Genomic DNA, 27,590 nt, shown 5'->3' on the forward strand with positions numbered 1-27,590 from the left:
GAGACCACGAGCATATTTAACGTCGCCCAGTCCCCTTTAATGGCGACGGTGGGTCTTCGACCAGCGGGGATCGAACCCGAGCCCCTCCGGCCCCGAGTCCAATGCCCTACCGATCAGGCTACCACGGTCCTTACTTCACAGTTACCAGCAACTACTTCTTGTTGCCAGGTTGCCCATAGTTAAATCAAAAAACTGAATTGGGCTTCCGTGGTCGAACGACGGAAAGCACTATCTCTAACAGCTGCCTGAGTGCAGTGAAGGAAGTTATGGGTTCAATTCCCACCGGTGTCCTGGTGTTATTTCTTTTTCGTCGGGATGTAAATCGTTTCTGTATGTTTGTCAAGAGATTAGGTGCTATGTCCTCAGTTGTCTGATGTATGTGAAGATGGTCAACGTCTCGCATAGTAATGGCAATACCAATAGAACTAAATATGTATCTTATAGTTATAGCAAAGGTTGGAGTTAAGTCCATGTTTCGCAGAAGCAATTCCGTGAGCAGAAGTCTTGTGATTCGCCAAATGTGACTTCTTTGGGGTTCCCTCTATACTGTTTACCTGTACATATGTTTGACTCTCTTTTCAATCAACATAATTCACACCTTCCTCGATTAGTTACACCGTGGAAAAGTTTTGAAACCTGTCCAAAATAACAGTTTTTTTTTTTACAAATTTGCTTAACTTGGGGAAACATATTATAGAACGTTTTCCTGCAAATAGAGTTACAAAATTTTTATATCATCCACTTGTTTTCCACTTCGATATTACATCAGTTTGAAAGTTTAAAGCGCACGGAAAAACTATTCTCTGATTATTTCAAAAAGCTTTGAATGTTGATATTTGTTTTCAAATTTGAGAAAACGAAACCATGTGCTTGTCTCATTTATAATTTATAGTTGATTTTTGAATTAAATTATTTTAGGGGATGCTACAAAGCACTTACAGCTCTTGGGTACAGTAGCATCCCGAAAACTCGGCACTTGATTATCCGGCCGAATCCAGAAAACTCGGCATGATGAAAGGAAAACCTCGCGAAAAACCTGTTGCGCGCATCCCTGATAACCAAGCGTTTTCACAAACTCTACAACATTTCGGTTGGTTGGTTGGTTGGTTGGTTGGTTTGATTGGGGTTTTTGGCGCAAGAGCCTTAGTAGGTTATGCTGCGCCGCAAACTTTCTGTACTCGTTCAACCGCGTTTTCAGGACTCAGCTGTGCTTCTATAGCGCTCATTACCTGACTAAAAAAGTTGTTTTAAAAGATTTTTTTACCATATTTCTTATATCAGTAAAGTGAAGCGAGTTTCTTTCTTGAAAATGTCAAAAACATTATCATAGTTTTGTATTAAAAAAAAAGTTTCGACTATAAATATGCATGAAAATGAAACTGATTTAATATTAAAGATGAAGAAACGCTTGAAGGGGACAATATTACGTTGATTATTCTTCTTTAAAGAAATCCAGGCTGAAAGCCAAAAATGAAATTTCCCGCACGATTCATTCTAGTAGTTGCATCCAAAATTACCGTGAAACGTTCAAACTATATCTGTTGCGGAAACAAAAATCAGAGACTGTCATTTCAATGTCAAGAAGAGACAGAAAATCATAAGAAAAAAAAATAGAATTCCTTCGACTGGAATTTAATACAACTGAATCAAGCACATTTGAAAATCGATCTAAGGAACCTTTTCTAAGGATTCTTATGAATAAATAAGTAAGCGTTATTGCATATATCTTAGAATATTGATATCTACCGTCAGATACTTTTGTCGTCGAGGTGGCATTCCAAGAAAGAAAATTCGCTAGTCAGAGGGATAAATAAAGAAGACCCACATTGAGCCCTTCGAAGATCCTGGCTTATTTCCATCGTAAAGCAACCCCCCGTCCCATCCCATCTGTTACTTGCTAGGCAACGCAAATGCTTCTGACACTCTTCTAATACCAGATCATTTTGAGGCAGTAAAATGGGAACTGTTGAAAGGATTTCGGAGAACGGGTGTAACGCGATTTTATATTTTTACCTTCTGCAAATAGAGGGAGCAGGGAATGGTATTTCTGTAGGATCGGGAAACAAATAGCGAGGTTCGGGAAATCATCATGTGAGGAATTTTCTAAAATTTTAATGCAGTTTGTTCCGAACTTCGCAAGGGAAATATTCTTCTAAAAACCTCGTGAAATCCAGTGAGTAGTGGTGGTAAAATATCTGATGCTTTTTTTTTCCAAACACGTTTTTTTTACCTGAGCATAAATAAATAAAAAAAAGCAAGTTCGGATACGGTTAGGGTGAAATATTGGAAAAAAATGTTCCACGCTTAAAAAAGTAATCTAAGCATTTCATTTGAACAAAAATACTTTCATAGCTTATTAATGAAGATCAGGGAAACAGATGCAATGAAATCAATTTAAAAAGCTCCGTTACAGGCCCGTGTCCAGATTTTCGTAAAGAGAGGGATTTTAAAGCTACTAAATCTTTATTCGTGGAAGCGGAGAGGGGGGGGGGAGTTCAACCCCTGACAAACTTCAGTTTTAAACAGCGTAAAACAGCCGATCCCGCTATGGCATTTCTATACCTGAAGGACTGCTTTGCCCCCTCGAGGCCCCTATGATTATTCTGGCTGCACAAGTAACCGCAGTATACTTTCATTTTGCAACTTCTTTTTAATCAAACCGTGTTCTTTTCTTTAAAAACCTTTTGTTTTTTCTTCTTTTTTTTAGTAAAATTTGTTTACTGTGCGGCACATTGCAATTAGTATAGAAAAATGCCCACAGATTGTTTTATAATGCACCATGCATATCAGGTTTTATATTCTGAAATATGCTTAATAAACGAAACAAGAAAGAACTTATTGCAAATGCAAATTACCTTGAGCTATTCTTCCACCATAGTTTTTCCAAATTATTATTCCAGTTAGTAAAGCTCTAAGGGTCGTAAATTGCAGAACTTCAGAGAAAAAATTACCTTTCCTTCTTTTTTTTTTTTTTGAAAGAAGTGTTGCACACATTCTCTCTTATTAAAATTAATAATAGTTAAATGTACATTTTCTTCACCCCAATGGGAGAAATTATTATTATTTTAGCCCCAATGAGAGGGTTTTAACCCCTAATCCCCCCCCCCCCCTTGGACAAGGATCTGCTCCGTTACCAAGTCACCTCGCTCAACAAGTTTTAGATTTTAATTTTAGTTATTTCTTACAACTATAAATACTTTCTTTTGACACTTCGATTTTTCTACAATCTCCGTTCGGCCATTGTTCTTCACTTACGTTATTTTTCTTCAATAATGATTTCTTCATACGAAAATACTTTATTCATAGGTATGTTTGAAGTAGCGGTACGAAGTTTTGCAATATTTATTTGCCTTATTAATTGTAGTCTTAAACTGTATCTTAATGTTTTTAAACTGGAAAGTCCTTAGAATGATAAGAAATTGGCAGAATCTTTACGTTTTAAACTGACCAATTTTATCCCTTATGATGGTTTAATAAAGCTTTTTTTATGTTTTAAAACAAGCCTTAAGGGTGCACGAGAAACCCGTTACTTTAATACCGTCGACTCTCGATAGCTCGAAGTCCAAAGGAACCGGCTAAAATGTTCGATTTATTGGTGGATCGAGTTATGGGAAGATTCCACAACAGTCTCAAGAGTTTGGGATCCGATGAAAGCTTCAAAATAAAGAAATATTCGAGTTATGAGCTTCGAGTTATTGAGATCCGACTGTATGTGCATAATCCTTACCACTTTAAACTCGAGTACAAGCATCCTCCACATTCTAAAGCTCTGTGCACGCTTATGACCAAAGATTTCCAAAACCGGTGAAAAATCTCATTTACGAAACGAAAATTTCTTTGTTTCAATACTAAGAAGTAGTACACTTAACACATTTATGAGTGGCAGCGTTATTTATAAATTGAATGATTTAACTATAAAAAGCGAAAAGGAATTTGAACATGAAAATGTCAAAGGAAAATTATGCAAAGAAATTTCTGAAGAGTCCTTCAGTAAGATGATGAAGTATTGATTGAGACTTGATGAGAGGGAAAGAGTCGTAAAAAAGGAATTTTATTTTCTTCGAAAAAACTTTTTTCGTCAAAGAAATTCTTTGCGGGATTTTTTTCCCTTGAGTTCGTTTCAAAGAGAGGGAAAAAACGAATTTTTATGTTAGCGAAAGAATTTCGAAATAATTATAGGAATCACATTTTGTTTAATCATTATTTCACTTTGAGAAGCAACTTGATTTTTATCTTCTTTTAGTTATAGAGTTGAATTTTTTAAGGGAAATTCACAAGCTCACGAATTTAGTAAATGCGGATAAAACTAGATAGCATGTGTCATTTGGAAAAGAGGAAACTCTAAACCATTATTTTTATACTTTTATTTTTAATGTTTTTACTTCATTAAATATTCAACAATCATTTTTTTTCTACTTTGTCGACTTCAAAAAGTAGGTTTGTAACTTCTTTTTATACTATTAAGTTGTGCTGGTTTTTACTTTATTTTATAAAAATTTCAAAAGAAATTGGTTTTAGTAATGTATGAAATAAAAAACTTTAAGCTATTTGAATTTTTTACAGTCTTATAAACAATGACAAATTTGAAAACTTTGAAGCTCACTTTTTTAACTCAATAACCAAAATGATTCAAACTCCAAAACCAAAAATATGAATAAAGAAATAAAAAACTAAAAAAAATAAATAAACATTCAAATAAAATAAAACAGTTAACTATTACAACTATTTATCGTCAAATGGATACATGATCTCAAAACTTATTAATTAACTTTTTATTAGTAGCACAGTTAGTCCACTACCGGTCAATTGAGCAACCAAAATACAAACATGAATAAGCATTTTATTTCTAGTCTCTATTTGTTATTCATAGAATTTTCTTCAGAAAATTATGTAAAAAAAGTAATAATAATACTTGAAGAAATAAATGCATCAGCCACCTTAACCATTCATTATGATATCAACATGCTTGCATTGTGATTAAATGCAAAAATTGTTTTGTAAATTTGAGCAGGAGTAAAATTTTATGCAGCAACCATTTTTGTAAATTTAAACTTTTTTTAGTTATTCATTGATTTTTGTTATTTTATCAAGAGGTTCGAGAAAATGATAAACACAAACGAATCCCCAGAATATAAAAGACCGAATATCACTGTTCTAATATCTAAAAGGTGATTAAAACAACGTTATGAGGCATAAACTTGCAAAGTTACAAATTTGTACGCTATAACTTCGTTTGAATCATCTCTTACATTTCAACACAAAGAGATATATTTAACTCAAATATTTGCGCTACACGAAACAAAATGTGTTATTCGACGTTTAATTGTGCCAGGAATGAATAGGACTGCCGAGTGATAAAAAGCGAATGCTGTTTATTGTGGAACATTTGTGACAGACGCTGTTAACAATGCGCGCCATTTTAAAACGGCTTTCAATAGACTTCAAAGCTGGCGCAATGAATTGTAATATATTTCTATTGCAGACAGGGTTACAATGGGAACAATTTGTTTCACTTTCTTCCATTTTTTCTCTAAAGTATAAACTAAATCAACAAAATGCTATAAATTCATAGCAAAAGGCAAAAATCAGTGGTTTGAAAGATTTTTCGCTTCTGAAAAACTAAATTGATTCAATCCGAAATAAGAAAATAAATTTACGATTTTCTTGAGAAAACTTTTTATTGCGTAATTTTGTTTTACTGCGGCTGTATATAAAATCTAAACAACGACTTATTGAACGACAAATTGCTTCATGTGTTTTAATAAAATTTGTAAATCATTATTTATGAAAGTTTTTATTTCTTTTTTCAAGCAAGACATTTTAAGTTACATTGTTGTAGGTATATTTATAGCTTTGGGGCTTCTAAATTTGTTGAAAAAGTATAGGAAAGAAGATTAAAGGTTCTGTGGAAACCAAAAAATAGCCTTTAGTTTGGTACTGAAGAAATTAAAATTGTAGTTTCCGGATACTTTTAGCTCTGTAATGTGTCTCCCCCACATAGTGCTGTTGTTGGGGGAGGGGGGGGGAGGGGCACGAGGTTCTCCGAAATATTTGTTTTTTTAATTGTAAAGAGAAATCAGATGTGCAGTACCCGCCACTAACAAAATCACTGGATTATAAAATCAGCCGCTTTTTAAAATCAAATCTGGAAGAACAGAATCATTGTAATACCAAAACATGTTAAAACCATCCTTTAATAAAATCACTATCGCCGTTTTATGAAATCAAACTTTTGGACATCATGCGCAAAAAATTGTTAAAGAATCACTAAGAAGTGAAGGAATCGATCTCAGAAGATAAGAAAATCTCACGAGTCAAATTTGCCTCTTCAATAGATTTCAGAAAAGCGCTTGGTAATGTAAGATGCACTTTAGAACAAAGAGGAAAATATAATGTTGAATGTTACAAAACACTTTGTTAACTCACAAACGATATTGAATCTTTGTTCTCCCAATTATGTTAAGCAAACAACAATACGCCTATATTTTAAGATCCTTATGCAAATAATTAAAAATAATGTACCTCATATTTAGTTAAAATGAAAACTATTCTGAAATACTTAAACAGAAGTAAATGAAGTAATTCAATTCATTTTTAGAGTATTTAAACTTCAAAACCTTTCATTTTTTGAATGCCGGTTAACAAAATCAGCCGTTTTATAAAATCAAATGTCCACAGAACGAATGTGATTTTAATAAGCGGCGGGCACTGTAATTTAAATTGGTTCCAACTCACTTTTTCTTTTGGTGAGTCCCCCCAAACCCGAAGGTAAGCTCCAAGGGCGCCCATATGCAAAATTTTAAGGGGGAACTCAGATATTTTCCCTATGGTTTAGCAGGATATTTTCCCCAGGAAAACCGATTTCAGTACAGATCAGAGTAATTAAAATTTGATGTTTCTGATAACTTATTTATCAATGGTTGGCGAAGAAATGTTCTTACATTTTTTCAAAGAAAAAAGTACTAAAAACAAAGAAGTTCTAATTTTTAAGGGGGGAGGCCTTGAGACTTGTCCCCCCTCCATATGGGCACCCTTGGTAAGTTCTCCCAATTATTTTCTTCAACACCACCGCTGTAGCAACACAACGTAACGAAAAATAATATTTTGCCTGTAGCAAGTGACAAATCAAGAGAGGGAAGCATGATTTATAAAAAGAAATTTTTACTTTCAAAGAATTCATTAAATAATTTTCAAATTCTGGGTGGAAAGAATAGCCCTTTCTTCTGCTGCAATTAAATGACTTGCATTTAGAAAAAAAACTTCAAATGATGCAACGTGATTGTTAAAAATCATATTTTGTTTCTACTGAGAACATCTGTAAAAAGAAAAAAAAAAGCTATTAAAAGAACAAATCTACAGATGTTAAGCTTTACGTTACAAACTCCCAACACATAATCTTGATATTTGAACATAAGTGCTGTACAATTTGTAAAAAATCTGGAAATAAACGCAATAACTTTGAAAACAACCAAAAAGTTAGGTTTTTTTCTTTTTTTCTCTAGAAAAATCTATTCGATTTTGAAAGGATTAGTGAAAACAAATTAAAAATGAACGTGTGACATAAAAGAGACACATAAGAAAACATCTGTTACAAAAAAAAAAGGGTTTAAAGAAGAGTGAGTTTGATTGGGAAAAAAAGTTTCGGAAGAGAACTTTTCTTTTCTTGCGAGAAAGATAACATAAAAATTCCCAGGATCTCTTTTTTTTGCTATTACTTACTATAAAAAATTACACTATGTATAAAAATGATCTTTTATGTGAAGTTCAATTCAGAGTAAAAAAGAAGAACACTCTTACTTATTTTTTTATTGAATTAACATCAAATGTTTCCAAGTCACTAAGGTTATTTTTCTTTTGGCTGACAAAAAAAAAGAGTAATTTAATTACTGAAGATAGAAAAATCAATAATTGTTTCTTTTTCCTAATTTATTACAAAACCAAATAAAATGTTTTCTGAAGTCTTTTTTTTTGTTGGAAATAAGAAAAAGAACAAAAAATCAAATTAAGTCCAATATAAATAAGAAATTTCTCTTTGGAAGCAGAAATGCTTATGCTGTATCAAATGCTTCTATATTTACAACTAATGTGTTTAGTTATGTAATTAAAAAATTCTAATGCCTTTTTTTTATGTCACTACATGCAGATCTTTTTCATTATTTTTTAACATTTTGGACAACTTGTTTTAAAATTTTCGAGTATACTTTTTTTTTTTTTTGTATCTGTATATTTATGTGATTGCAGTGATATATTCTAATAAGTACCATATTTCCTTTAAAATATGATTTAAACAAAAATAAGCCCAAGCATGATTTTTCTGGCAACTTCTAATGTTAGTTCTACCCTTGAAATGTCCTAAGTTCAGGCCCGGCTCTAGGGGTAGGCGACCTAGGCGGTTGCCTAGGGCGGCAGATTTTAGGAGCGGCAAATTTCGAAGTTATTTTTTTTTTTTAATTATTTTTTTTTAAGTATGAATATCTGTTTCAGCAGTATAAGATTCTTAGCTTTAATGCTAAAAAAATAATACTAATTTATTAGAGTGTACCAGAGCTTGGATAAGCAAGACATAGTTGAGAATTTAACTAGAAATTCAATTTTATTTTAGAGGCGGCAAATTGCGTGATTTAAAAGTCTTTTTGAAAATACTGATATATGTTTCAATACCATAAGATACAATACTTTAGTGCTAAAAAAGGTAATTTAAAGTGTCTACCAGTGCTTGGATATGCAAAACCCATTTTGGAATTTAAATAGAAACTCATTTTAATTTTAAGCACTTTACTATTATTTTTATTTATTAATATATTATTATTTTATATTATTATTATTATCATTATTATTAGATGGGGGGCGGCACTTGTCAATATCGCCTAAGGCGGCAAAATTACTAGAGCCGGCCCTGCCTAGTTTAGATCGTGATTAAAAAGCCTTGGGAAATGCAATGCAACAGCAAAACAGATAATCTGTGAATGGGTTGTTCACTTACGAGCAACCGTGGTTGGTAGTTCCATGGCTCTGTGGTAGAAGCTTCTTCTTCTGAGACTGCGGGTTCGATTCCCGTCAGTGCTCTGGGTGTTACTTCCTTCTCGTATGTGCTTTAAATTTTTCTTGTGCATGTCCGGAGGCAAGCAGCATTGTATGCAGACCTCTATGAAGCTATTTAGTTTCTGTATAAATAAATAAAATTCTTAATTTCGTCACCGGAGCAACACGTGTCGCTTAAAATTTCTATGGCAAGGCGCATGCGCAGAAGTACAGTGCTTTCAAAACCAATTATTGCAGAAGACTTTTGGTGCACGTGCGTTGATACGATTTTAGTTTCGCAACATTTTGTCTGGAATTATAAGCATTCTTAAGTCGTCTCTTTTGTAAAGTTTGTTTTTGTTCTGTGAATTAAATAGAGTAGCAGCAGTGGAATGGGGTTTTCTTTTTTTTATGCTTCACAACGTTTTTTAGAATATGGATACATTAAACGTGGATACCATTATGGATTACTTTGCATGTTTGTATTTTTTTCTGGTAAGTAAGCGAGTTTCATTACTTCAAATGACCTCTCGTTTTACAACACGTATTTGCATTATCGTCAAACTTGTTAACGATCAAATTTTTCTCATAACTTCTCGTTAAAACTTTACATTTTAAAATCAATGCAATTTAGAAAATTCTAGCTGCCGATTAATATATTACTCGATGTTCATTTTTTTAGATTTTATCTTGAAAAATAATTCTATCTTTAAAAATATCGACGAAATTTCAAATGGAATTCGAAATTATTTTTTAGTTTTTTCACTAACATAAATTTCCTGCAGAACATAGAAATTGTAAAATTATCTTCCGTATCATATTACATATTTTGATTGAATAAAGGATAAAAGGGGAGAAAAACTCGCGTAAGAAATTCCATGGTTTGTTTTTAATTTTCATTTGCTTACAGAGCACTTGGACTCGGAAATATCGGGGAACTGTTGCATTTTAAAATACAATATAACTGAAAATCGAGTTTTTTTTTTTTTTTTTTGCTCATTTTTTTGCTCATGGGTGCCCACATGGGGGGGGGGTCATGGCGTCTGGCGCAACCTGCGCCATTGAAATTTTTAGGGGAGTTATTTTGAGGGATATTTTTCTCATTTTGGGGGGAGCTCGATATTTAGGGGGGGTGCGCCCTTGCTCTTGGGGGGTGGACACCCCTGTTATAGAAGTACCCTTTTTTGATCCGTATACAAATTTGTCCCTCAGATTATTCCAAAATCAAATCGAGTGAATAAATTATCGCCTGCTTGGCAGGAAAAAACAATTTCAATTTTGTGCAAAAATTCGGATATCGCCAAGGAGGGTACGGGGCATATACAGCACCTGAGCCTTTTTTTTTTTTTTTTTCTTTTCCTTTCTGCAAATAAGATGAGTTAAATAAATTATTATGAAACATTCAATTTTTGCTTCTTGTATAAGTTCTTTGTAACTAATGCAATGAATGAATTTATGATCTCTAATTGAAATTATTTTATAGTGTTATTTATTCTAGTGCAAGCTAAAAAAAATGGTTTTACGGCATTTAATTTTTTGAAAATCGTACTTATTGATAGTTGATCATACTGTTAACATTTTTATGTAAACTGGGGGGAAATAACTAGCACTATTACACCATCGTTACAAACGGAGGTCAGTACGCCAAACGTTCTTCTGTGTATGTGTAAATATAAGTCAAGTAGAGCATCTGTCTCCACGATTTTCAGTGATTGTTACGACCCTATAGATCTAGTGGGGCCATGGTAGTTCCTAAAGTTGATATTTAAGAATTCTTGTGACCGAATCGCATTTTTGAGGGCAAACGGTATGTATTTTCAGTGCTCACGCAACCTCAGTTTGGCTCAGTTAACGTAATTTTCCCAAGCGAATATGAAATTGTTAAGATCAACAGATCTAAAACTTCTTAGTGTAATGCGTGATTACCTAATGTTATTTGAATACAGTAGTTTAGAAAATGTAATCGACGGCAACTTCAAATTAACACAAATTTATAATTTCTTCTGGTAATTTGCTTTTTTATCACCCTTGATTACATTTCTACAATTTAGAAAGTATTTATTTCTTTCTTGAGTTTCTTTTATTCATTAATTAGCAGTGAAATAGGAACATTCTTTCAACATTATCTAAATGCAAACTTTCGAAACACATCCACACACACAAAAAAAAAAATCTTTAAACATAACAGATAGCATAACTATTCTTTTTTCTTTCACTAATTAACAAATGAATCGATTCGAAACAAAGAGCTGAAATTACTAATTACGAGAGCTGAAAGGGGATTAAAAAAAAGAACCTTTTTTTCCCCTTTATATGCAACAGAAACTAAAATGACTAATCATTGCGTACGAATAAATATTCTTCATTCCCATCCAGACAATATTCTTAACCTAGAATGCATTGTTTAAGGGGTCTAAGGACCTATAACCTTTAAAATTTTCTACTTTCTGGAAGAAATATATGTTATGCATAGCATAATTCTGAACAATATGATACCTTATGTATTACCATACGCAAAAACCTTTCAAGTTATCGTAAAAATGCGTAAACTTTCCCCATAGAAATTTATGTCAAAAGCTGCTGTTTAAACCACTTTTTCTCAGGTGCCGATTTCTCGTTTTTCGTGTGTGATATTTCAGAAAGTTTGTTATATATTTCCGAAAAACTTTTAATGCATGTTTTTCTGGTTTATTGTTATGATCTGAACTTAAATTTATTTATTTATTTTTAATTGCTCATTTATTTATTTATTTATTTATTTATTCAAAATTTTGTAAGTCGAAAATTTCCAAAATTTTGGGCGAAAATATATATATTTTTTTAATTCAGCAATCACGATTGCTTATTGTTCTCATTTGACTGTTTTGAGTTCCTATGGTTTTATTTCCCCCCGCCTCCTTCTGCAGCACCACTGTCGCGACCAGCCTCACGATGCTGCTCCTCTAGCGAAAACCGTCTCCAGGTTGCGTCCATATCCTACACACACACACACATACATACACGCACCTACACGCACACACCTATACACACGCATACATACAGACACACACATACACACAACTACCCACACACTCATGCCTGCGCACAGACACAAACACATGCCTACACACCTACAGATACCCCCCCCCCTCCACACACACAAACACACATACCCCCACATAGACACAAACACACATACCCCCTCACACAGACACAAACACACACGCCTACATACATACACACACATACACACACGTGATTGCGAAAAACATAATTTGAATTCAAGATGTAAAAATTCAAATTAATTTTTTTTATTAACTTCTAATTTTAGTTAAAATTTAGGTTCAGATCATAAAAATAAACTAGACAAACATGCATGAAAACTTTTACAGAAATATATAAGAAACTTGAGATATCACGCACGCAAAACGAGAAATTGGCACCCGAGAAAAGAGGCTAAACATCTACTGTTAACATAAATCTCTAATGGGAACGTTTACACATTTATAACTTGAAAAGTTTCTTGCGTATGGTAAAAAACAAGGTATCAAATTGTTCAGAATTAAATTATGCATAACATATATTTTTTCCTGAAAGTCGAAAATTTTGAAGGTTAAAGGTCCTTAGACCCCTTAAAATGCTTGCTCATGGAACCAGTAAGTTTGTGTAGTTTATAACGTTGTATGCCGAATAAGGAACTTGCGTCGCCTTTGGAATTTATTAGTGATCGTGTTCTTCGTTTGCCATTTTGAGGCTTGAATATTTAGCACCACAAACTTCTTGGATCAAACTGCAGTGAAAACGTCACCAAATGACAGAAACACAAATAAATAATATTGCTGTTTTTTTCATTGTTAAAACAAACTCTGGAAAGATTGTGCCTTTGCCTCGAGGGGTTAGATTTCTTTATTTATTCGTCGAAGAGATAATATAAGAAATATTTACTGCACTAAGAGAAGAAATAACACCCAGAGCACGGTGGGAATCGAACCCATGGGCTCCTGTACTGTGCCCGGGCAAGCACAACCACTCGGGCACACAAGTCTCAGAATAAAATAAAGAAATAAATAAATTGAATTTAGTATTGCCGATAAATTTTTTTTTTTTAAAGTTATGTACGAAAATATTTCGACTATTGTCGTCCAGATTATACTTTTCCTAAGGTTAAATTTTGAATTGCATTTTGATCAGTGATCTATAAATATGTTTCATGCTCAAAAATAAATTCATGCGTATTATTTCAAAAATAATTCCAAGTAAAGAACTGTATTTTCAGCAGAATTTCTAAATAAGGGACACTAGAGCTGAATAATATTTTGTCCCTTATACAGAAAGGTCATTCTTTCGAAGTATTTGAATAAACTATTAATAATTAAGATTGAATACTGAAAATGTCTTATGTATCTTTACTAATAATAAAGCTGAAAGTCTGGATCTCTGGATGTCTGCTACGCGAATAGCCCCTAGATTGTTCACTCAAATTTTCATGAAATTTGGCACAAAATCAGTTCGTAACATAGGAGTGAGCACCTCGAAGCAATTTTTCGAAAATTCGATTTTCTTTTTCTATTACAATTTTAAGAACATTTTATCGAGCAAATTATTATAACATGGACGAATAAATTGGACGAGCAAACTACCATAACGTGGACGAGCAAAATACCATATGCGACCATGGGCGAGCAAATGAACATAACCAATTGGTGAGAAATTCATCATCCATTATTTGTAAACATACAGGCGACCCAAATGACCTTTTAATTTTTTACTACGGGCAAAGCCGTTCGTGTACCACTAGTACTTTATAAAACTCAGAATTATTAAATAGAAACATTTTGAAATTTGAATAAGTATGATTAAAATTTAATCAAAAATTTGGTACAGTAAAACCTGTAAAGTTGACCACCCTTGTAAGTTGATCACCTGTCCAAGTTGACCGCTATTTTCAGACACAGAATTAGATTTATATCATATTACTCAACCTCTATAAGCTGACCATCTGTTTAAGTTGACCACTAATGCAGTGTACCGCAAGTGGTCAACTTACACAGGTTTCACTGTAATGACAAAGTTTTGTAACATACAGAAATTATTTTGCAGTAATTCGTTACATAGATTTGTCTGATGTCATGTAATTTACAATGCAATGTAACGTTAATTGGAATTTGAGGTCATATTTCAAGTTTGGGGGCTATAAGAGCTCCTTACATGCATATTTACATATTATCATACATGATTGGTAATATGACTTAATACTAAGAGTTCAGGATAGATGTTTATCCATTCCCTGTCAGAACTCGGCTATTTCTTATTCGCGTTCCCCCACTGGAAAATAGGCAAATTCAACCCTGATAAAGATATTATGAAGTTGGCGATTTAACCTAATCAAATACAACTGTAGTTATCTCCAATAAGAAAGTTTAAATTTACTTATTCCATACAGCACTTGATCCAAATACGAATGTATTCGCAACTCCATTAAAGTATAGGGGGCGCTGCAGTCACTGTCCTGTGGTGGATGAAAAAGGTAAAACCAACAAGTGCTGTAACTTATAACTTGCTTTGAAACTTAATGGATGACAATAATTTTTCATCGTGTTTGTGGGAAGCTTTCTTTTCTATTCCTCTGAAATTACATTGCACCACAAACTGTAAACCTGTAACTTACCCCAAAGAAAACAGGTGGAAAGGAATGTTTTACCGTTTTCGGTAGTACGGTTAATCACCGCAAGGTAGCGTATTAGAGCTCTGGAGTTGCGAATGGAGCTTAAAAGTTGATTTTTGGATAAATGAATTTTCAAAAAAACATTATTTATCATGGAGGAAAAAAAACATCATTGCTCTATACAATAAAAGAGAAACAAATTCTAAGTTCTTAAATTTCATTTCTAAACACTTGGATTACGATCAATACAAGTTAATCGAAATCGCTTACGGCAACAAATTCCTCCCGAAAATCTGTTTTTTCCTCCCATTCGCGAATCCGTCCGCAGAAACGAACGGATAGGAAACCGTGTAATTAGGATGCAATAGATTTTTTTCCTTTCTTTTTCTAATTTCCGCTGAAAATTGCTTTCCGGTTTCTGATAAGTTACAGAGAAATAAAGTCGCAAAAACTTTAGCGCTAAAGGGTACTTTTCTCCATTTAAGACTTTCTTAAACTATCGGTACATTGAATAAAGTTTTTTTATTATTTCGCTTCTCAATTTTAATCAATGTATTTGCAACCATTTGTACTTTATGCGTGTGAGTATTCTTGTCCTCATTTTAATGTCCATGGTGTAAAAAAACTTTCCCAACTCCTTTGACTAGACAATTATGACAAATTCTGTTGTCAAAAAAGTTTTTTACTTCAGGAGTTTTTTCCATGAATAAAAGTGGCTTTATGAAAAGATATTTTTAACACCTCTACAAGCGTATTTTTAACCGACTTCAAAAAGGAGGCGGTTATCAGTTCATACCGTATGTATGTTTTTTTTTTTTTGTTTGTCCACTCATAGCGTCTCACCTAGTGAACCGATTTTGATGATTCTTTTTTTAATAGATAGGGGATGGCTCAACTTAGGTCCCATTACTTTGTTTGACCATATTTGTTCTGTAGAAAAAAAGTTATGGGCAAAAAACAGTAAATTTTATGCAATTAAAATGATATTGTAGCGAAGTTCGCACTTTTCATCCGTGGATAACGGTGGCTCAGTGGTAGAATTCTCGCCTCCCACACGAGCGACCCGGGATCAAATCCCGACTAGGACACAGTGAATTTTACTAAAATTTCGTTTCTACTGTTTCCCGTATTTTCTCGAATGTTCTATTAATTTCTGTATCTTTCCAAGTCTGGAAAGTTACAGCACTTTCTCAAGTTGTATATAAGGAGATGTAACGTTCATTCGTGGTTCTGAATAAAGATCTCGAGTTGAGACTATTCGCTTCATTTGACTTTCACATTGTCTTCGCTATCTTCATCTACGCGACAATATGAAACACGTTGTTATTAAAGTTTGGTGCCATATAACAGTAACATTAATAGTAATTGTAATGATAATTTTGAATAAAGGCTTTTCTAAAGCAATACAGTGATATAGAGCCGAACTTCTTCTTTTTAGTAGGTAACTTCTTACTTTTACTGAAATATCTACATTTACACTAAAAAGAATGAAATAAAAAAATTTTGAAAAAAAAAATAGAACCGACTTCAAAATTGCTCTAAAAAGTGAAAAATAATTTTATTCTTTAAACACCATCGATAATACTTTAAAACATAATTTTTGAAGTTGGCGCAAAAACAAAAAGTAAAATCCATTGTAACCATGCTTCGTTCATATTGTTATCAAAAAATCATCCAAAGTTAGGAACGAAACATTTATATCGTTACTCAAATATGCTGTCATCAATGCGTAATGCATGTGGTAGTGAAGAAACTGGACCTGGTAAAATTTATACTTGTAGTTGAGTTATGGCTGTGAATGATTTTATCTATCGTTTTTGCGCCAACTTCAAAAATTATGTTTAAAAGTATTATCGATGGTGTTTAAAGAATAAAATTATTTTTCACTTTTTAGAGCAATTTTGAAGTCGGTTCTATTTTTTTTTTCAAAATTTTTTTTACTCATTGAAAATTGGAAACTTGTGCTTCAAAAGTTTAAGCAGGCGTATTTTCGTGCTTTCTTTTTAAAATTAAAATTCAACAACATGGAAAATGGAAAAAAAATAAGCTATTTGTGTTCTTAAATTGCTACGTTTGAGCGTTTTGCTATTTTTTGAAATACAAAATGCCAAATATTCTAAATGTTACAAAGTAGACTATAAGATTAGATTATTATTTATTTGTTAAAACGTTTTGAGAGGCAACACTCAGTTGTTTAGGAATTAATAAGGAATACATGAAATACACCGCCAGCTCAGTCAATTCCAGCCGAGGACTGCAGTTTCGTGTTTATTAGCACTCATCAACCCGGCTTAGGAAAGTGACTAAACTGGAGATGTAAAACCTCTTAAGGGAGCCTAGAGTGCCAAATAAACTGGTAGCTAATATAGAATTAGCACAGCCCAGACGAGTGACCGAAACAATGGTTTGGTTCAACTCGAAGATTGAAGGCAAGGCAAGGAATGTTCGCCATTAATGTACATCTGGATTTCGAATTGTTTGATTATAAAATTGTTTTTCTTATATTATTTGTAGTCGTTATACTTTTAATCGCTTTCGTTCTTCCTGAATTTTCGCTTTTACTTTATCAACCAACACCTCATAAAAGAACATATAAGAACAGTGCACGTGCCTTCTTTTTCCTGCCATCTTCCATTTCATCTTCAGAAAGTTAATTTTTCATAAGATTGATCACTATTACGGTCTTCTCAATTTTCGTAGCTTTCATTCCTCAGAAATAAATTTCACTAGTCTAAAAAAGTCAAGGAGTATTATAAGGCCTTGCAAAAAATCTGGCAATATCTCTGCCTTTATGTATGTACAATAAATATATTGGTTATCCATGCGTTGCACATGCACTTGCAGACGAACCGTAAAAACTCGTCAACCTTCTTCTAGGCCGAAATTTTTTTTTTTTTTTTTTTTTTGATAAAACAAAACTGATTTCATTTTGTTAAGATTTTTTTTTCTTCATTTTTACTTGCTTTACTTACAAGGAAGGAAAAATGAATATATTTTTTTTCCTTTTCACACTTATAATCTAAAAAAGATTTTTTAAAATTTTCAATGTAGTTTTACTGCAGCATATTTGCCTCACTACTGACAGCTGCCATACTAGGCAGCTTTAAATTTGCTTCCTCGAACTGTTGGTTCAAAAGGGATGAAATCGATTCAGTGTCTTTGAGAGAAAATTATGTTTAAAATTCTGGACATGAATCGTCCTCCTTCATTTCGTTAGTCAAATTCGAATTTCCTACAGTTCTCCCCGGTAAGCCTCCACGATGACAGGTAAGGGGAATCTCTAGGGAGGAGGGGGGTGTCTCTCAACAATTTCGACAGTTTGGTCACATATCTTACTCCCTAAACTCTAGTATTGAAATAAGTTCCCAATAACATTTAAAAACGAATTTTTATCCTTTTGATTTAGCTTTCTTGCTGGTAGAAGGCTCTATTGCTTTTTCGGAACTCTATATTGCGTATTTTAAAGAAGTTGAAAATTTAGTTGCACTGTAATTAGGACAACTGTGGACCACTTTCTTTTTTTTTTGGTTTGTTTACATCCTAAGAAATTGTAGATGACCCGATACAGTACTTTGCTGGAAAGGTTACCATATCAGTTTTCTACCTTTTGTTTAAAAGAAATAAGTTGGCAGCACTGGACACTGCTGATTGTATAATCCAGTACTTCTTAAGTTACTGCTTAAAAACTACTCCTGAATGCTGGTTTGAAATACCTCATCCTACGTTGTAACGTTTTGTGCAATGAATTAAATTACAGAAATTAATCATATCAGGTTTCTACCTTTTGTTTAAAAGAAATAAGTTGGCATCACTGGACACTGCTGATTGTATAATCCAGTACTTCTTAAGTTACTGCATAAAAACTACTCCTGAATGCTGGTTTGAAATACCTCATCCTACGTTGTAACGTTTTGTGCAATGAATTAAATTACAGAAATTAATCATATCTGGTTTCTACCTTTTGTTTAAAAGAAATAAGTTGGCAGCACTGAACACTGCTGATTGTATAATCCAGTACTTCTTAAGTAACTGCTTAAAAACTACTCCTGAATGCTGGTTTGAAATACCTCATCCTACGTTGTAACGTTTTGTGCAACGAATTAAATTACAGAAATTTACTGTAGGGGAATGTGGGGCAAAGTGAAATGGTTAAGATGACCGAGTTTTTTCAAAATGATCAACTTGGAAATTTGTTTTGAAAATAACAGTACATAAAGAACTTTTTACTTTATAATAAAACTTGATTTGAAACAATATTTTTATTTTTGGCAGTAAATTTGAGTCTTCAAAAAAAAAAAGTGGAAATTTTTCACTTTTTTTTTCATGAAGCTAAGTGAAAAATAAAATATTTTTCTAATGAAATATTTTTTATTCGATTATAAAACATATTTTTGATCAAAAGAATGAATGAACAAAAGGTTAAACAACTACATGAAAATATAATTAACCAATAAACGAATAATTAAATGGATAAATCAATTAATATGTAAGGAAAAATAAATGAACGAGTAAACGAATGAATGAATACGAAAATAAGTGAATAAATGAAGAAATAAGTGTATTAATAAATGAAGGAGTGTAAATGAATGAATTAATAAATGAAAACGTAAGTGATTTATATTGAATGATTGAGTGAGTAAATGAAACAAACTATTTCACTTTGCCCCGTATGTACTTGACTAATTGTACAATTTATTTAAAATACAATTAATCTTCATATTAACTAAATTAATACTGCATTGAATGTTAGGAGGCCTCAATTAATATTGAAAATGGTTAATAACAAGTACTTTATCATTTTATAGTAACAAAAGTAGTTTTTGACTTACGACAAAATATTACAATATGTGTATCAATTTTTGAAAATTGCCCGTATTATCATATGCTAAAATCTTCGGCGGTATTTTTTTCCAGACTGGAATAGACTACATATGGTGCTACATACTTAAAATACTAGATAGGTGGAGCTAAAAGCAGAGTAAATATTTCCCCATTTCACTTTGCCCCGCTATTTTGCTTTGCCCCATGTTCCCCTACTATGATGATAAAATAAAAATTGAGATTTCTAAAACACTTAGAAAGTTTAATTTTCTGGTTCTAAGTTGCACTTTACTTAATCAGAATATTTTATTTCACGTCGTATTGCGCCCATAGTTCAGAGTTTCTCTAAGTGGCACCATGGTTTTGAACTTAGTTAATTTTTTATTTTAAACAAAATTCATTCTAAACGATTTTATCGCTCTTATTTCCTCGTTTTTGGTTTCTACGTATACAATATTTAAGTAATTTTCTTTCAATTTTTTGCCAATACCTATTATCTGCAATAACGTTATTAAAGCATCAGTAGACAGTTAAAAATGGAGAAATAGGGTCGTTTCCAAAATTTTCCAAAGTATTTTTTTTTTTTTTTGAAAGAGCATGCTTAAAAACATAGGATCTGACCATTTTTAAAATAATTTGACTAAGTTTAATATTTTTAAAAAATTACTTTAACTGGTACGCTTTTATTGTTTACGCTTCTGCCAATGACATTACAAATAATGAAATGCCGTTCACTGATGCCAAAGTGTAAAGCAAAATATTTAATTCGCATCTTTACTCACGTGGATTGGCAACAATATGGTTGATAGCAAGCGTAGAGCGCAATATTTAATTCGCTTCTTGATTATCATAACGTGGAATGGCAGCAGACAGATGCCAAAGTACATCATTTGTGACGTCATAAAGACCACGCCTTGTTTGAAAAATTGGACATTTTAAAAAATTAAAAAATAACTGGCGGGAAAATAAAAGTATTTTCTGGGTCCATGTTTTTTTCTCATTCTATCGATTTCAGTCACTAAAAGTAGTACTTTTGACTGAAGGAAACAACCCCATTGTTTGCTAAAGTTTCCCTGATCGAATAGCTATATTCCTTTTTAAAATTTTGCCTGCTTCTTCTAGAGTCATACATAGATATTTCTTTTGCAGGTTTTATTTCTCTATTTACAACTTTTACAACAACACAACCAGACTAGAACTCGAACCTGGAAGGATATACTATCTTTTCCAAAAAAAAAAGAAAAAAAAATTTTATACCGCGTGCAGAACATTCTAACCAGAAAAAAAAACGGACTTTTGAAAATCATTCTGGGGATAAGTTAACATCGAAATAGCCTACAGAAAAATGTTGCGTGTAACGAGAAACTAAAACAGTAAAAACCCGGATCAGGATGGATTTCAAAAATAAGTAAGATTTAGTGAGCCGTAAGTACGACATAGGAACATTGTATATTTTCCAAAAACCACTTTTATATAAAGAGCTTTGAAAATGGTTCTTTATCCGCATTGTAAGAAAGAAAAATATTTATCCAACTACACTAAAGAAATTTTAGTTATGTGCATTGTTTAAATATATGGGAAAAGCGGAGCACTGAACTTTCTGGGCTATTTTTACGATTCTTGGTGTCTAGACGACTTTTTCCCTCTCCGTGGAGATATTTATTCCTTTTTAAATGAAGGCTATCAAAATAGATTGTAAGAGACTCGTAAACAATTAATTAAAGTAACAAATAACCTGCAGCCAAGTAACAAACATTCTGTGAAAGAAAGTTTTAAAAGGGTTTTGATGTGTTAAAACTTTATAAAGATAAAATTTGAAACTGAATAATTAAGGGAACACTAATTTTGTATACATTAATGTACAAAAAAAAGGGTTGAATATTTGTTTTCGTAAAGGGATTTTTAGTTTATCAGCATTTCGTAAAATTGCATGATGTAATTCATTTATCCTTTTGAATTAATTGTTCATTACATTTTCCCAAAATCCTGGTACAAGCAGTATTAAATGCATCAAACTAATGGAGTCGCTTCAGAAAAAAATACTTTTAAAATTTTGGAAAGAGCATGCTTAAAAACATAGGATCTGACCATATAATTTTAAATAATTTATTTAAGTTTAATATTTAAAAAAAATTACTTAAATCGGTGCGCTTCCATTGTTTACACTTCTGTCGTGTGACATCACAAATGATGAAATGCCATTCAATGTTGCCATTCACAGAACAAAATATTTAATTCACATCTTTACTCACGTGTATTGGCAACGATAGGGTTGATAGCAATTGTAGAGCGCAATTTTAATTCGCTGCTTGATTATCATAACGTGGAAACGTAGTAAAAAGATGCGCCAAAATGCATCATTTGTGACGTCATCAAGACCACGCCTTGTTTGAAAAATCGCACATTTTAAAAAATTAATTTAAAAAAAACTGTTGGAAAAATAAAAGTATTTTCTGGGTACATGTTTTTTTTTTTTTTTTTTTTCTTGCTCATTCTATCCATTTCAATGACTAAAAGTAATACTTTTGACTGAAGGAAACCACCCCATTCTAATAAGAGGTATTAGAACTAGTAAAAAAATTCTGGATGAAATGTCTAATCGTTCTTATATTGAATAAATTTCGGATGTACATAGAATATAGATGGAGAAGTCATGCGAGCAAAACAACAGAAGACTCACGCGGATCAATATTTAGAGAAGGAACCTTCACGGACTTGCATATCAGGCAAAAAAAAATATGCGAAAAAGCTCTTGGAAAAAGTACTCTGTTGTTGGAATTGTGAAATACAGTTAATGAGTCGTTTTACCTGGCGGGACGTGATACACCGACTTACTCTATATATTAAAGTGCTTGTACAATTTTCTCATTCATTTTTGATTGGGGGGGGGGGTTAGCTTGAACTTTATATGCCCTAGCCCGGAAATATCACGGGCATGAATAACGGGAGAAAAAAAGCACAGCCCGTGATTTTGACGGGAGCGAGTGGAAAAGAATTCATTTTCATTGCAAAATCTTTTTATACAACTTGTTCTAAACAAAATTGTGTATGTCGTTAGACTTCATGAAAAGAATGCATAGAAAGCACAACTATAAAAAAAATATATTTTTAGCTGAATTTGAATTGTCAGTTTGAAAGCAACAGTGTTTTATTTTCATGGAATTCATTCAACTAAATAAATTTTATTTTCATTTGCAGGTTTTGATTTTCTTGAAAGAGGACGGAGAGATGCTAAAGATCACCACAACTGGAACTATGAAGACAAAACAGGTAAGAGATGTTTTAAAGTGTATTTCTGATCTTAATGGCCGCATTTTGCTTCTGCTTCAAACATTTTGCTGCTGGCAAAAACAATAAAATATAAATAATTATAATTTTTTTTTTCTGGGCCTAACCACTTGCTTTTGCAATTTTAACGAATACTTAAAAAATTTACATTGTCTCATTCTAAATTGAAGTATATTTACAACTAATGGTACCCGCACGGTTTTTCCCGTAGTTGAAAATTAAAAAGTCATTAGGTTCGTCTGTATATTTACAAGTAATGGATGACGAATTTCTCGCCAATTGGCTATGTTCATTCGCTCTCCCATTCCACGTCATGATAATATCGTAATTTACTCGTCCATCTTACGATAATTTTGCTCCGGAAAGTGTTCTTAAAACTGAAATAGAAAAAGAACAAAATCGAATTTTTGAAAAATCGCTTCGAGGTGTACATCCCCATGCTACAAACTTTGTCAAATTTCATGAAAATCGGCCGAACGGTTTAGGCGCTATGCGCGTCACCGACATCCTACAGACATCCAGACAGAGAGACGTTGAGCTTTATTATTAGCAAAGATAAAGATGACGTCGCTACGAGGGGTGACACCCAAAGTTGATTGAAAAGTGTTTCTAAATCGTGCTGTATAGCAGCCCTAGAAGTACTAGAACTATCTCTTCCCCGATTGCAGGGGTGATTTTTACCTACCATTTGCACTGATTATATTGCATCTCACTGCCTCAAATAAAAAATAAGAAAAATCATAATGAAATAAAAATAAAAAATTAATAAATAAAATCCCACATATTTTAAATTGTCCTTACTCTATCAATCGCAGTTGAATCGTCACAGGGGAGAAGGGAGGGGGGCGCTTGCGCTGAGATACACCCTCTGGAAAGGGGCTGATATCCCTTGCCTGATGAATTTTTTGTTAAAAAGTAGATATACGCGAACACAGATGCGTCAACAAACCTGTCCATTTCAAAATACCAGGCATACATGATTTAAATTTATTCTCATAGTTTTTACTGGTTGATCAACAAATTATTATAAAGAAATACTAAATAGTCTTTTTATTTTTTTCATTTGAAACAGTTCAATTCAAAATGACGTAAATACACCACATAGTGAAAATAAAAGGAATTCTTTCCAGCGTAATTAAAATAAACATGTTTATTTTCATTCTTATATTTTTATCTGGTTGAAGCAAATTCTCTGAGGAAATATTTAACTTACTTTTTAACCGACTTCAAAATAGAGGCTTTTTTTTGTCCACTCACAGCGTCTCACCCAGTGATCCGATTTTGATGATTCTTCTTTTAATGGATAGGGGATGGTTTAACTTAGGCCCCATTACTTTCTTTGGCCATATTTGTTCCTTAGAAAAAAAGTTATGGTCAAAAAAAACGGTAAATTTCATGCAATTTCCCTATTAAATGATTAAATATAAAACCCATTGTTAACAAAAGTTTGATGGCATACAACAGTAACATTAATAGTAATTGTAGTGATAATTTTGAATGAATGCTTCTCTGAAGCAAGCATCAAGTTTCTTTAGTGTCATTGCTCTATAGTGGGGGGTAAACCTAACGTGGAAGCGAGGTAATGCAGTGATTAGGATCTGCTTAGCCTTCATAATGCTACTATGCTGGGTTTGCCTCAACTATAGTATATAGTAGTATTTTTATCGTTATCATCTATGCCAATAACATATGATCTGGACTAAGTAAGGAAATACAGGATTGCATCACAAGCAACTTGTATTCTGTGAAGTGTAAATTAGTTATGGAAAACGTAAAATTTAAATGGTTATAATTAAATTAACACACAAATAAATTCCAGGGAGGAACAAAGATAAATTTTCAGTGTCAATCGCTTAAAGTTTAAGGTGTGTTCTTAGTTTTTTTTTTTTTTTTTTTTTTTTTTTTTTTTTTTTTTTTTAGTATGGAGCATTTTTATGAAAAAAATAAGGTGAAGTTTCGTTATGATAAATTCTTAACATTTCTGAAATACATTTACACTACAAAGAATAAAATTAAAAAAATAGAACAGACTTCAAAATTGCTCTAAAAAGTGAAAAATAATTTTATTCTTTAAACACCATCGATAATACTTTAAAACCTAATTTTTGAAGTTGGCGCAAAAACGATAGATAAGATCATTCACAGCCATAACTCAACTACTACAACTATAAATTTAACCCGGCCCAGTTTCCTCACTACCACATACATTAGGCATTGATGACAGCATATTTGAGTAACGATATACATGTTTCGTTCCTAACTTTGGAAGATTTTCTGAAAAAAAATATGAACGAAGCATGGTTACACTGGATTTAGTTTTTGTATTTGCGCCAACTTCAAAAATTATGTTTAAAAGTGTTATCGATGGTGTTTAAGGAATAAAATTATTTTTCACTTTTTAGACCACTTTTGAAATTGTTTTTTTTTTTTTTCAATTTTTTTTTTAAAATTAATTTTAATAAACGATATAGTTTAACCAGAGGTAAATAATATGCCACATAATGCACATTTTGGTTTAGTTTTACTTGCGCTTAATTAAAATATTTACATTTATTTTCAAATATTTCTCGGTATTTTACGGGGAAACAAGCTCTATTGCTTGCCATTTTACAAAATATTGTACAGAAATGATTTCCGATGTAATAATTCAAATAAAAAGGAATTTTTGGAAAAATCAAATAATGAAGAAATCAAGATAGGTTTTAACAATAGGTTCCCAAATAAAATATTTACCATAAATGCTTTTTGCAAAAAAACTGCTGTTATATCTCTTTCTGTTACTTGACGTGTAATAAATATAGCGTATAACGCAAATGTAGACAGAAGATCAAGGAAAAACCAAACTGTACTTTCAGATAATTAAACGTTTTGTACCTTTAAATTCTGGAAATTTTTTGAAGCAATATCTTAGAACCAATGTCAAGCAAGGAGGAAAAAATAAGTATAACATGATAAATTAAATTTGAAGTAGGCTAGCAGTGTGGAACGAAAGCAAATTTCATAAAAAATTAATAATAAATTAATTGTTAAACTTAATTTTTAAATGACCGCTACATTTAGCAAACTTTTGCACGTAATTTATAATACAGCTCTGTTCCTTATTATGTACTAGTGGTACCCGCACAGCTTTGCCCGTAGTAGAAAACTAAAAGTTCTTTTGGCTCGCCTCTAATATTTACAAATAATGTATGGTGAATTTCTCGCCAATTGGCTTACCCATGTTACAGTTCCACGTTATGATAACTTGGTAATTTACTCGTCCATCTTATGGCAATTTTGCCCGGGAAAATGTTCTTAAAATTGGAACAGAAAAAGAACAAAATCGAATTTTCGAAAAATCGCTTCGAGGTGCACGCTCCCATGCTACAAACTAACTTTGTACCAAATTTCAAGAAAATCGGCCGAACGGTCTATAGGCGCTTTGCGCGTCACTGACATCCTGACAAGAGAGACTGAGCTTTATATTATTAGTAAAGAAAACTGAATTTTGATAATATTTCATTGATGTAACGAATAATTGAATCGGCTTCATGACACATTGCTGCAACCAGTGACGATACCACGACATTCCTGCTGCTAATATAACGTAGATGACGTATTAAGCACTCATGCTTTATCAGTGGTGAAACTGCTTCATTATTTACTTTTAAACAAAGAATTCCAAATCAATAGACCACCCGGTAAATCCAAAATTTTCGGAAATCCGAACAGGGCTCAGCCTCAATTAGTTCGGATTTCTGAGGCTCCGCTGTTTTTCAGTACAACCTCGTTAATCCAACCCCCCTTTTATCCGGCACCCGTTTTTCCCGATCTCCGGTTTATCCGTTTTAAATTTGTAGAGTTAAGAAAATATTTTTTTCACTAAATAATTATAATACGTAACAGAACTATAAATACCCCAAATAATTCGGCTTTATTTTTGATCAAATGTACAACTCTTGCATAGAACGTACAATAAAATTATTTTTTTTTTCTAATAGGGCTGCGTTAGGAGCATTGCCTTTTGCGCGTACCTAGAGCATTCCCCTGAAGTAGCATCAATTCTTACATGTAGCACCACTATCGGCGGATGCTTTTACCACGAGAATTTCTTCGCTCAGTTTCCCTGCTAGATGGAGCCACTTGGGCTGTATTTGATGCGAAATTGTTGTAGGAATTTAATTTTGCCAAGAACTCTCTAAGCCAAATGAGTGCTCGGGGGATCTTTTACATGCCGCATAATCACACGGCATGGACGCTGTCAATTTTCTGCAACTTGAAAATCCACCGACTGGAGCCAGGACCGAACCTGCGCCTTTGGGCGTAAGGACCAACGTCTAATCACTGCACCACTCTGTCGGCACAACACAAATAAAAACAATAAAATTATGGCAACCTAAAAAACAGCATCGCGTTCTTGGGGCGTCAGTCTAACTACTGCAGCTGAATAATAAATGATAAAGTGCTTGTGCGAGTAATAATCCTACGTAATTTTGTGACGAAGCATTGTTTTTTGCTGTAATAAAAGATAATTCTGCTTATTTCAGGATGTGTTTTGTTTAATATCCGGATTATCCGGATTTCCGTTTATCTAAATTTCCTTTGGTCTCAGTTAGACCGGATAATCGAGATTACACTGTATATTCATGCAAGGACGGATACAAGGGAGGGGCGATGGGGGCTATCACCTTCTCCTTGACCTTGAGCCGAGATGCAGGAACTTTCTTTTGGCATATGAAGTTCGAAAAACATAATTTTAGACTCGATCTTCAATAATGTTACGAAAAAAGTCTCTCCCTCGGAACTTTTTCAGAATTTTTGCCTTGAAAACGTAATT

At 32.8% G+C, this 27,590-nt stretch overlaps 1 protein-coding gene across 1 annotated transcript in view; it reads left to right on the plus strand.

Moving 5' to 3' along the window:
• Positions 1–27,590, plus strand: part of LOC129221244 (carbonic anhydrase 7-like) — a 196,727-nt gene that overhangs the window by 147,628 nt on the left and 21,509 nt on the right. The window contains exon 2 of the mRNA XM_054855697.1: positions 22,685–22,756. Within this exon, the coding sequence (XP_054711672.1) occupies positions 22,685–22,756 (72 nt within the window). The remainder of the gene's footprint in view (positions 1–22,684; positions 22,757–27,590) is intronic.

This window comes from Uloborus diversus, chromosome 4, assembly GCF_026930045.1.
Source record: "Uloborus diversus isolate 005 chromosome 4, Udiv.v.3.1, whole genome shotgun sequence".
Taxonomy (NCBI): domain Eukaryota; kingdom Metazoa; phylum Arthropoda; class Arachnida; order Araneae; family Uloboridae; genus Uloborus; species Uloborus diversus.